This window comes from Anser cygnoides, chromosome 3, assembly GCF_040182565.1.
Source record: "Anser cygnoides isolate HZ-2024a breed goose chromosome 3, Taihu_goose_T2T_genome, whole genome shotgun sequence".
NCBI lineage: Eukaryota > Metazoa > Chordata > Aves > Anseriformes > Anatidae > Anser > Anser cygnoides.
Genome location: NC_089875.1, coordinates 53634903 through 53647249, shown reverse-complemented (window position 1 = coordinate 53647249; position 12347 = coordinate 53634903). Strand labels below are relative to the sequence as shown.

The window sequence follows — 12347 nt, the reverse complement described above, 5'->3', positions numbered from 1 at the left end:
ACAAAGAACAGAAAAATCAAAAACAATTATTGCACATATTGGAATAGACACACATGTATATCCTAGAGCCAGACACCGTTCCATTGTTCATGGCAGTGATACTCAAAGCACTTATGATGCAGGGAGTCCTAAAAAGGGTACTAGAAACCCTCTGGTTCCCCTGCATAGCCCCTCCATTCTCCAATGAACTGGCCCATGTAAACAGACTTGTTTCTTTTCAGAATATAAAAACACCGTCTTATGAACCAGGGTCAAAACTGGACTGAGTCAAACATACAGTTCTGTTTCCTAATGCATAAAACACAACAGTATCTTAGCTCTGTTCAGTGCTACAGCCATTGCTCCTCTCCCATACAGATCAGACACTCAGATTCAGATGTCCACAGTTGCACGGTATCTCCACATGTACCATCAAACATATTTTTTTCTTATGCACAGTCAAGCTGTTACCTGCACATGCACAGAAATTCCAGTTTTGATACCACAACATGTGACCAAAATACACAACTGCATATCCTCCTGACAATATGTTGAGCCACATTAATTGACTTTACATGGTGGCTTCACAGTAACTGCAGCTCTGGAATACTCGCTCCTGTCAAAAAACTGACAAAGTCAAGCGACCACAGAACTTTATGGTCTCTTCCACCTACATATGAAGCCAGGTAGAGAAGTTTTCTCTTTGGAGACAGATGAGCATGCTAGGAAAATGGTATTCCCACATACTTAAACATGCAAGTCACCACAATGACCATGGACTGCTGATCTATGCAAAGGTGAGTGCCTTCCTTCAGACTGACTGCTCTTCTATGATATGCATAGTGGTGTACTCAGAGGGTTGTTTAGCTTGTACATCAACTAACACAGTGAAGCCAAACAAAATTTAAAACACACTGAAGCACATGCCCTGTCCTATAAAGATTTTGTATGTTCCAGTAGCTAGACATGACTGAGGTGGATGAGGAGCTAGTCCGAAAAACACAGATGAGAAGCAGGAATGTATTACGTACACAAGAAGAACAGTAATAAGTTCACACAGGAAGATTTGTCTACCTTTAGTGAGTCTCTTCACTGAAGAAAAGTGGTGAGCCAGGAAAAAGTTTTCTGGAAGGGAATATATAAATTCTACATGCATAAAAATAAAACCTAACTGAGAGGATTTTATATTTTTGACATGCCAAGCAGGAAATGAATTCATTATAACAGGAGCAAAGCAATAACGGAGCACGTTCACTATCATATGGAATTCAGTTCTTGAAAGCCAATTCAGTGAAAGAAAGAGTTCAAGCAGCAGAAGAAAACCCCAAAGGTCTCTCCTTGATCCTAATATTCTTTAGTCTTACTGAAAGATACACTCAGAAAACCGACACAAAAAAAAAAAAATCTTCCAAATGGTTCTCTGGGAGACCTTTTTTTCCTTCTCATCAGATGTTTTTTCGTTTAGTGCTACTTTTCTCCCAGTTCACAGCTGGTTCCCTGAATGAGTTTTGCATAAGAGTTGCTAAGCCTGTATCTAGGGAACTACCCTTTTCCCCTCTAAGCAGACACAATTTCCCTGTGTAAGTAAGAATGGGAGTAAAACAGAAAAATTTCCTGACTTGTTCTTTGCTTCTGTAATTACTGGGGGAAGGAAGGGGAGAAATCAGTAATCAGTCGCATTGAAAAAAGACAAAGAACTTAAGTTAGGCGGTCATTAAGCCACTCTGTATAGCAATAATTTAACCTCCACACCTCAGATTTTCCCTTCATCAAAATCAGAATAAAAATATGACCCTTGCTTGATAGCCCACATTGGTGAAGATCCTTTAAATCAGCAAAAGAAAGAAGCTGCAGCAATGCTGAGCATAACCATTAATTATAATGACTGTCTGTTTTCCACAAATGAGTTTTGGAAATAACATCAAATACACTGAACAACAACAGAGTATTCCTGTTGTCCAGCAAGTAGAGGTTCTCCTGATTGCTTAGAATACATTTGATTGCCATTTTGTTCCTACTGGTCTCCTTTAATACCATCTTATTTTTCCTGCAGGATACAGTAATACTGCATTTAAAGTTTTCATATATTCATGCAATGAGTCCAGGTTTATGCAGTAAATATGCTGGTGGCTTGCGTCTTCAGCACGAGCACATAATGTAAGGGTAATGCTTTGAATGATTTTGTTAGCTGTACTACACTCTTTTCTGTCTCATCTGGCTGCTAAGAACAGGATTGGTAAAAGCAGCCTTCCACTGTGTAACAACAGCAAATCTGTTATGCCTAGGAATCCCCCAAAAACTAAAGAAATCCCTATAATAACACATTGACATGTGAAAGAGCAAGTTTATAATTGTGCGTTTAAATACCTGACAACAAAAATAGTGGAGAGAAAGCAGAAGTTCCCTTCACCCGGGTATCCAGATGTTTTACACTTTCCACAGTCAGTAATGGAGCTCTTAGCATCCATGGTTGCTTATACCAATGGCCCAGGCAGGAAGGGAGCACAAGGGAGCACTGGGAGAGAACGTGATGCTCTTGCAGCTGAACTGCTAACAAGACTCAAGCTGAAACACATCACGAATGCCAGTGCTCTTTAAGACCACGAACTAAGTTACGCAGCTTGGGTTGTTATGGTCTGGAAAAATGTGATCATCATCAATAGCTAATGATAAGTCCTCTGGGATGAGAGAGGTAAACGTAGAAAGACTGACAATTTTTTATGAAATGAACTCGTTACCTTTACAAGTCAAATGAACAAAAGTCTCATTACAATGTCTTAGGATGTTCTGACATTTTGGAGCATGAATTATTTTCAAGACAAAACACTTAACTTCCCCTCTCAGTGGGTTAGGTCAGTATGAAGCTGCCAACTACAGGAGGTGAAGAGGAATAAGCTAAATCCATTTACAGGTCTGTAGATAACTAATACTTGCACACACACAAGTTATGCACTTTTTCGTTTTATTCATTGTATATCATCACCACACTATTTTAAAAGAAGGCCCAGGATTTTTTCATCTCGTTCTTGATCTGAATTGGTGAAAAAGAAAGCTGATAATGACAGGCACATCAGATGGGCCAGCTTTGGTGGAACAGAAGGAACAGAAAGAGGCAGAAAGGGAACAGCATTATTCATCCTGCTGAAAATTTCACCCATGATGAAAAACAGTTGCAGTGTGCAGTCTAACCATAAATGCTAAAGTAACGGTATTACCAAAAAAAATCATTTTCTTAATGCCTAACAACATTCAAAGCTAAAAGGGACATAGCAAGCACAATCTGGTCCTTGTGGTTGAATAATTTCATTACATAAAAATCTAGAAAACTAATCTGAAGAGTTCAGATTTTTACTAAAAAAAAAAAAAGATGATATAAAATTATACCTGATATAATCGCACTGCTACAAACATTTTGTGACAAAAACTAATATCTCCACACTCAAAAAAATCCTTTTCCTTTAAAGGTGAGCTCTTGTAGGTTTTATGAAGGCTCTTCCTGACAAGAAGTCAACCATTGAAGCTCAGCCACCATGAAGCTCAGAGCAGAGGAACTGCTGAAGATGGCAGCTGTAGAGAAGAGCCCTGCACAGTATCTGCGTGCTTCAGTAGTCACTGATGGACAAAGAGTGTGCACGATCTCTGTCAGCAGCAGAGGTTTCAGCTTGGCCTCTCTTAAGACTGGCTGAGTGCTGGTAGAAGTATGAACCTATGCATGTTTCACCACAGAATTCCCATTTCAGAATGAAGTCACGCTATTGAGAATTTATCCCAAATTGTTCCTGGAAAGAATCTCAACAGGAGAGGCCAGAGAAGTAAGGCAGCAAATGCTGATTTAGAGGATGCTTTCCCCTTCCGAATAAATCAATAAATAGTGAGGGAGCTTTTTCCAACAGATGGAGCAGGACTGGTGGAATATGGTCGGTAATTCTATTTTAAGAAACAGCTTTCCAAAAAGAGATCACAAAGGACTTGCAATTAGCATCCTGACCATCATTTCTGCTATTCAATACAACACCTAAAAGTCATTTCAGTAAACGGAATTTCTCACATCTCTACAGGCCACAGAAGCCCAAGATTAAAAAGTTTCCTCACTGATTAATTGTCACATTCAGAGTTGAGAAAAAAATGGTCATTCTGAAACTATGAAATCATGCTCACAAAAAGCATCTGAAACCACTAACACAGAACTGCCAAGTGGAACTTTTTCAAAGGTAAAAATAAATGAAGAGGCTATAGAGTATGTTCAGGACCCAGAAGGTACATGCCAAGTTTCACACAGGAGGGAACTTTATCCTTGAAGCTATATTAGGATCTACAGTGCGTGTTGACTCTTAAAAAATCTCTCAATTTCCATGTAGAGTTTTGAATCGTGAGGCCTGAAATACATTAGCAATTTACTAGAGGCTTTGGACAACTTTCCAGTGAGTTTTAACCATTCTAACATATCTATCCCTAAGAGCTCCCAAAGTGGTTTTTTTTTTTTTTTTTTTAAACTTTTCTTTTTCTTTTAACCTCTGGAAATCCTTTTTTTCTCTCCCTCAAATCAATTATTCTGTATCATGATTAAAAAGGTACTTTTATTCAGTAATACTTGCAATGATGCTGATATAAGTGTGTCTCAACTACGTAGCCTGCTATTTCTCTGGCTTTGAAGGATCAGAAAATACAATGGCCACATACGTTTTTCCCCATCCTGCGATCATTAGGAAGCCCACAGTCATTGTCTCATGGCTCTAAAACACATGATCAGGCTACCGCTATGTATTTTCCATCACGTTAGATATTCAATCAAGTCAGAAGTTGTAGCTGAAGCAGGACTTAGCAGCTTTCCTGAAATTGTATTTCCCGTACTGTGCTGTAGCTGCAAGTTTCAGGAAAGGATTTTAGGTTTCAACTTTGTCCAACATTTCTAAACAGATCTTCCTCCACTCTCCCTTTTGATTCTGAACAGCGATCCCCAACAGCAGAAGCACTTTAAAATAGTTTCCCATGATGACAGAAAAACACTGAGGAAGCTCTTTGACAGGGGTCCTCCACTTCAGAATTCTCTTTTGATTTAAGGAAATTATTTACAGTTCTTCAAAGATTACAACAGTTTGGGAGATCTTTTGTCAACTACAGTAAGGCTAAGAGAGCTTTTACAGGAATAATGGGACATAGAAGACATGGGAACTTTATGCCATTAGGTTTGTTGCATTGATCGTATGTTCAGGTTTTCCTTAAATACTGAATAAGGTTTTTTGTTTGTTTGTTTGTTTGTTTTTTATAGTAATAGAGGATTCAGTCAAAAGTAGCAGTAGCATGCTCCTAAAACTGCAGATACTGCAGATCTCACACACTCTGGCACCAGCTATAGAAGCAAGAGAAATTTTACTTGAAGTTCCCATTATATGCTAGAATCCCATTTGCAGAGTTTCAGAGAAGGCTGTAAAGATACCTAACAGAAGTATTCAATGCACAGCAAGGTACTTGAACACAGCTTTGATAGATTATTTCAGGGAGTGCCTAGCAGTTTAAAATGTTACAAAAGCCAGATATATGTCAGTACACCAAAGGACCTAATATAATAGGAATAAAATATTGTCTGTTTAGTGAGACAAGAGTTTAATTCATGGTGGTCTTGCATTAGGTTCAGTGGGAGCATGGAGCAGGTTAGGTTTATATTTATGGAAATACCCAGCATGAAAACAGAAGTAGTAAATGAAGACCACACTTGATTCATTAAACCAGCAGCTACATAATCTGATCTCAGCAAACCAACCCAGCTGAGAATCGAAGAAATACCATTTCTCAGTTTATATATCTTGGCTGTATTACAGTGATAAAAGACTATTTGCTTGGTTTGCTCCCTCCCCATCAACACAGGCTGCTTCATTTAGTTAAACATTAATTTACCTGTTGAAATGGTAGATATCCCGTATGTTTCCAAACAAGGCTGATCGCTCTTCTGTCCCCAGGGACAGCTTGGATTGGTCAGTGATACAATCGAGGTAATCCTACAAGAGAAATGAGAAGGATGCCTTTAGACATTTCCTCCTTTTCTAGATCAGTAAATGGAGCTACCTTTTATTGTTCAAGATGAGTTCCTTCATATCAGTTTCACATTATTATTACAGTAAACCCTTCAGTAGCCTCTCTGCGAACAGTCATTCTATTATGAAGGTAACAGTACTTATCTGTTCACTGAAACCAAGAAAATAACAGAAGACTGAATGCTAAGTTATAGTCCTTAGACTGGACAGCCAACATTTCTCTTGCTACTGATATACAAATGTATTCAGATTTCATTCACAGTGACAGTTTAATTGATCATTTAACTGGCTCAGAGACAAAAAAATGTACAAAAAAATGAAGAATGTCATTTAATAGTCTTAGTAACAGAAAACCTATACAATCAAGAACAGAAAACATAAAAACAACAAGGGACTAGAAAAGCTACCAAACTACCAAAAAAAAAATCTTTTAAAACTGAAGTTGAAAAAAAAAAAACCACACAAACACAACAACGCAGAGTTTGCGGAGGACAGAAGATCTCAGCATATATACACACATGCAGTGTGTATATAGTACACTTGTATAATGTACAGTTACATTGCAAATTACAGTGGTATATGTTCTAGTAAAGACATACTTTCACATTTACAAGAGTGTCTCATCTAGTGACTTCAATTGAATAGGAACAAGAGAACTAGAAAAAAGATAGGTCAGCATTGTTCTAGCAGAACAACTTTCCCGTTTCTCCCCCATTTTGATAAGAGCTCAGCTCCCAGAGCATCACCTTTCATTCTGTTGCTGCTCCAGTGTTAAAATTTCCTCAGCTAAGGGCAAACAAATCCACCTGGCTTTTTAACTAACTTCAATTCATAAACCAAGAAACCCAATGTGCTGCCACATCCATGAAGAAATTCTGCTAGAGGACGGAAAACAATAAAGGAAAAGTGAAAACAGCTGAAACAATGTGAAATAAAAATAAATAAAATCCCTTAGCCTGGGGTTAGACAACGTGGTGTGGCAACCCACCAAAAGCAACACAGCATTCAACTGCTCGGCAAGGAAGGAACCCTGCGAAACATCAACTAGACCATGAAAACTTCTAAGATGCAACTACGTGCCAGAGTCATAAAGAAAAAAATATTACACAACACATACACTGGACAAGATTTATTCTCTGAAAATCCAGAGAAGATGAAGGGTTTAGATCAGTCATTGATCTGACCTTTGGATTTTAGATGCTCTTGTTAGGATGGTTACGAATTACAGCACTCAAGTCTCTATCCCCACGTTCTTTGCAACTGAGATGGTGTCAGCAGAGTCACAGGTCCTAATCCTAACATTCAATAATCCACATTCAGTATTTGGTTGCCCCCAATTAAATCTACTCTTCATCACCAAAAAAAAAAGAACATTTTTTTGCCAACAAGAAGAAAACTTGCGTACTCAAATGCAACTTCAGTGTCTTTAAGAAGAACAACAAGCGGCAGTGGGCAAGCAATTAGGCATGTCCCAGAAAGCCTTCCCATCTCTTCTGTGATGGACGCCCGTACTGTACCTTCTTGCAGCCTTCTAGTCCCAGCCTGTCCTTGAAATGCATTTGTGCAGTAAGCCATTAGAATGGCATCCCTGGGACTGCCTGAATTTGTAGTTAGCTTTTCATTTATACTCAGAAGCTGCAGATAAGTAAAAGGTTTGGGAATTCTGGTGAGGCAGACAGGATTGCAGCATGTAGTACACTAGCTCAAACGCAGGAGTAGATGATAGATTCAGGGCTACCCCAGTGACAGCAATAAATAACTTTTTCTGTCCGCTAATACAAATCTACATTTAACAGTGAAAAACAAAAGCTCCAGTGGAGCTGTGATCCTCTGATAACATTTGAGCATTGCAGGAGCACTGCAGCATCCTTAGCTGGCGTGGTGTGGTGTGTTGCAGAGGAATGGAAATCTCACAGTAAGTAACCACATGTACAGTCATCAGATGCATACAGCCCTTTTATTGAATAAAGAGGAGTTTCTTTCAAACTCGTTCACCTCAGAATGGGTTTCTTCAAAAAAAAAAAAAGAACAAAACAGTCCAGAGTCTTTTTTTTTTTTTTCTGGTATTGTAGACAGTTTTATAAGCATGACCTGCTTTGTGTTCCTTTTGTCCACCCATCCCAGTTTTTCTCCACATATGTATATTTTTCTCAGTCTTTTACCAACTTTTAGCAAGAAATAAGGAACAGGGCCCTTTCTAAGGCTCCTGCCAAGAAAAAGCCTGCAGGTGCTTTGGCAGTTTTCCAGCATTCCAGCAGCATGTGCCAGGATCAGGTTATCCCACGCACGCACAGCTTGTGCTCTCTGCTGCGAGAAGTTCCCTGAGACTGCATCTCTGGCCTCCATGTCCTCCCAGCATCAGATCAGAAGCAAACTGGAAGCAAATGGCTGGGTTTTTGCTTACCTAAAGAGAGACAGTTCTTTGTTAAAAATGCTCGGGTGCGAGGATGGCCACGCAGGCCCGTCCTCACAAAGTGGTCTGACAAAGTCCAGGCACGCCGCAGCAGCAGCACGTGGCTTGCAGTGACACGGCAAGTGGGACCCTTCTGGTTATATTGCTTTATAGAGTACGTGTGCTCTCATAAAGTTTCATGAACTCATCCGGGAAACTGATGCAGTATCGGCGTATAGCCCTCTGCAAGGACAACAGCAGGAGCAGATCAAAGCTACCCCGCCATGGGGTTTTTCCTAATTATTTCTTAGCAAGTGATACTTTACCCCCATGGTAGTCACCGCAACCTCCTGCAGCATATCAACAGCTGTTATCATCTGAAGCCATAATGAAAGGTTTGGAGCTAGGAGATAACAGGGCGGGCTGCAGCCATAATGACACGGTGCAGAAATCAATGAAATTTATCAGAACAGAGCACTGGGCTTATTCGCTTTATTTGTTTCTTGTCAGCATCTACGGACCCTCTGTCAGCACTGAATGATTTGTTTGTAACCTTTGCCTTTGCTGGTGTTTTATTGCCTCTCTGCAGTTAGAGCAAAACATTTAGCTTACTTTATAAGTGAAACAAAAATAAATGCCGGTCTCCTTAGATTGATTTATGGAGCAAGGCTTGTTCTAATAGTATTGCACAATTTTTCCACCCTATTTCCTGAATCTCTCCACAGACTAGAAGAGGCTTGCCGGATGGCTCTGCCTCCCTCGCTGGGTTTGACATTCTCCCCATTTGTCTTTCATCGCACCGAATCTATCGGGAAGAATGTCTGTTAGGAGCTTCGCATCTGATGACTCCCTCCTCCTCCATAATCACCTGAGAAAGATCTCCAGAGGAACAAAATGATGACAACACTAACCTTTGAGGATAAAACAGTAATTGTACGAATTGGAAATGAGAGAAAACTGTCAATAAAAGAACAAAATGAGCAAGAAGTTCTTTACAGATTGATTGAAACTATTTTTTTTCATGACCAAAGGTCAGAAACTAAATGCAAATTCATGTGGGACGTTTTCATCTAGATACCGGCATTTTCCTTTGAAAACAGGCCCCCACTTAGCTTTAAAAACATAATAAAAAATAAACAATAATAAATAATAAGCCAGACATTAATGTGGTAATGTTAAAATTACATGTTAAAATTAGAAATGTTAACATAATAATGTTAATGTGGGTAAAAGCGCCATTACCTCGTAAAATATTTTTTTCCTGCCCTGCCAGAAACATATATAACTAGATAAGTTCTTAGTATTTCTTCTATAAAGCAGGAATCTGCACGTATGAAAATCATTAAAGATAAGCAAGAATGTTGAAGAGTAGTGCTGTTACATGTGCACACCTTTACCAAAAGGCAGGCACACAAAACACTGAAAATCTGAATAAACATCAATAAAGGGAAAAAATAAAAATAAAAAATTCTTCGTATGCCAGTGTCTGAACACAGGCTGAAGGAGAAAGCAAGGCTGCAGTACATCTTTGGACTTCAACAATGTGCACTTGGCTTGAAAGTTGAGGTCTTCTATCAAGAAAACTCAGTCTCTGACCAAAAAACACCTAAAACCAGGTACTCATCAACAGTCCAGTGATGTCTTGTGCTGCAGCAGGAGGAGGAACATGCAATAGTAAATCAAGCTGGACCTGCATCCAGAGAGTGCAATACCATCACTTGGACCCCAGTTTTCTGATATTTCCTACATCTGTACCACCAGAAAGTCAGCCCCTTCTCCTGGATGCTATACTGACCCCCTGAGCACATCTTCAGCCCAACTGCCCTCTACCCAACACGAGCGCAAATGGCACAGATCAGCTGGTCACGCACAAGAGGAGCCACTGACGGGCTTCAGCAGCCCAGGCTGCCTGCATTATGTTCCCACGCTGCTTTGAGGGGAAGGCTGCGGGCCAGAAAGAAAATGCACCACAAACTGGATCCTAGCTGCAGCCTGCTAGCTAGAGCCACGCTGACCAAACCACAGCTCATCCTTGTAGCCAAAGAGAAGGTTGAGCAACTGCTGCTGTACAATGGGGTAACTGCTAGAACATGCTCCGTGCTGCTGATTACAGAGGTAATTATAATCTGTACCGATGCCCCTTTTGCCTGATTTTTTTTCTATTCCTTTTTATTGTTATTTACTTCATTTGTGGATTTAGCTGGCATGTACAGAAGCATCGTCTGAATGCCTTGTGGGGAAAAAGATAGTGTGCTATCCACAACAGGTGGCCGAGGACACACTGCATGTCAGAGCAGCTCTTCTCAATTACTGAAAGTACAGCTGTAACCTGCAAAGTGAAGGTGCACTTGTAAACAATCCCTATGTTGCCTTCTCAACCTGCTTCCTTTGGCTATATCCGGCTGAGGACTTAAAGAGATTTAAATCAAAGCCATCTCCTTGCCATATCAAGGCCTTCTGTCAGAGCATTTCTCCTTAAAACACATCACTATCATTATTGCTATTAATTTCTGTGATAGAAGATGATAAGTCCATTGTTGTAGTGTGGGTCTCATCTGCACAGTGGCTTACCCGGAGACCCCTGTAGCAAAACTTTTCATGCAGTCAAAATTAACACTTTTCAGACTGCTTTCTTCCCTTCATATTGTGTCTTCCGTATTCTTCCTCTTTATTCTCTGTAAAGAGTCACATACCTGTAGGAAGTCTCATTTTGTCTGAAATCATCCTCATTCTATGCGTGAAAATGCTCGCTCAGTTGCTCTTAAAACCATTTCCCAGCTGCCAGCCCCTTTTCAAAGCCCTTGCTGTTTTCAGCCCTCACCAGAGAGCCTGACGTGTTCTCACGTGGAAGGCAGAAACCCATACCCACCAAGATAATTAGCACCCTAACTTCCTGCTTCAGGAGTTCCTCTGCAGGAGAAGCAGGAGCAGCAGCAGCTGTGCTTCAATGCATTACCTGTTTGATTCAACAGAGAGAGGAGCAACTTTTCAAATTTTTCCTGGGATGGTGAGGATTTGCTAGCTTGCAGCAGGTATCTCCATCTCCCATGAGTAACACAACCACTATCTTAGGCTGTAAGCAACACAGTCATGCTGTCATACAACAGGCCAATACAGATAAATACTTATATTTTATTAATATGAGCATTTTTTTTAACTGTAGATGCAGTTTGATTACTATAAAACCCTGTATTTTATTTCTGCCACAGATGTTACATATTAATGTCACCAGTAAATCAAACTTTAAAAAAAATAAAATCTTGTACTGTCCACCATATAGTGGACATCTCTACATGCAAAACTGGAATTAAAGAAGGAAATTTCTGTGAGCATGTCTTTCCACCTTCTACTAGTGCAGATATTTATTAGTAGCAGTATTTTTACAGATATCTGAAGCAGACAAACCCAGATGTAGGCCCAAAGCATGAACAGGTCTGAAAGCACAGCACCCACCTGGGGCTAAGCACAGCAGGGCACAGCCCTGCCACCAGCTGATTGCCGGAGCCAGGGGCTGTGTGAGGAAAATCCAGGCTCAGAGCTCTAAGCAAAGCCACACGGCCTCTTCTGCTCACGCCAGCAAGGAGAGCAGAAAGTTCCTGGGTGCCGGGCACCTCCTATTCCCTTATTTCCCTTCATGTACCCTAGGACCTTGAACATAAAACGGACACTTTGTGCTGGCAGAGAAAGCCCTGCCATTGTGGGGATTTCGGCTCCCCACGGCCTTGTCTGTGGGCTCCCACACAGCCGCCCCATGCTGGCAGCAACCTAACCCTGCTGTCAGGGGAGAAGGGCGAGGAGAATACATCCCACCGCCGACAGCCAGCAAGCCTCCGAAGAGGAATGGTAGAAGTAAGCCCCATGTTTTACACAATCCATTACTACGTGTGGTTTGTGACCGATCCCTTTCCTCTCCGATTTCCACACAGAACAGCAGTCTGAAGCAG

General features: G+C 40.6%; 1 protein-coding gene across 7 annotated transcripts in view; it reads right to left on the bottom strand.

Annotated features, from left to right (window-relative positions):
- The window catches only part of PLEKHG1 (pleckstrin homology and RhoGEF domain containing G1), a 162081-nt gene that overhangs the window by 27710 nt on the left and 122024 nt on the right, over positions 1 to 12347 (bottom strand). For all 7 annotated transcript variants that reach the window (XM_048076918.2, XM_048076917.2, XM_048076916.2 and 4 more), the window contains one exon: positions 5875 to 5975. In XM_048076918.2, coding sequence (XP_047932875.2) covers positions 5875 to 5975 — 101 coding nt within the window. The remainder of the gene's footprint in view (positions 1 to 5874; positions 5976 to 12347) is intronic.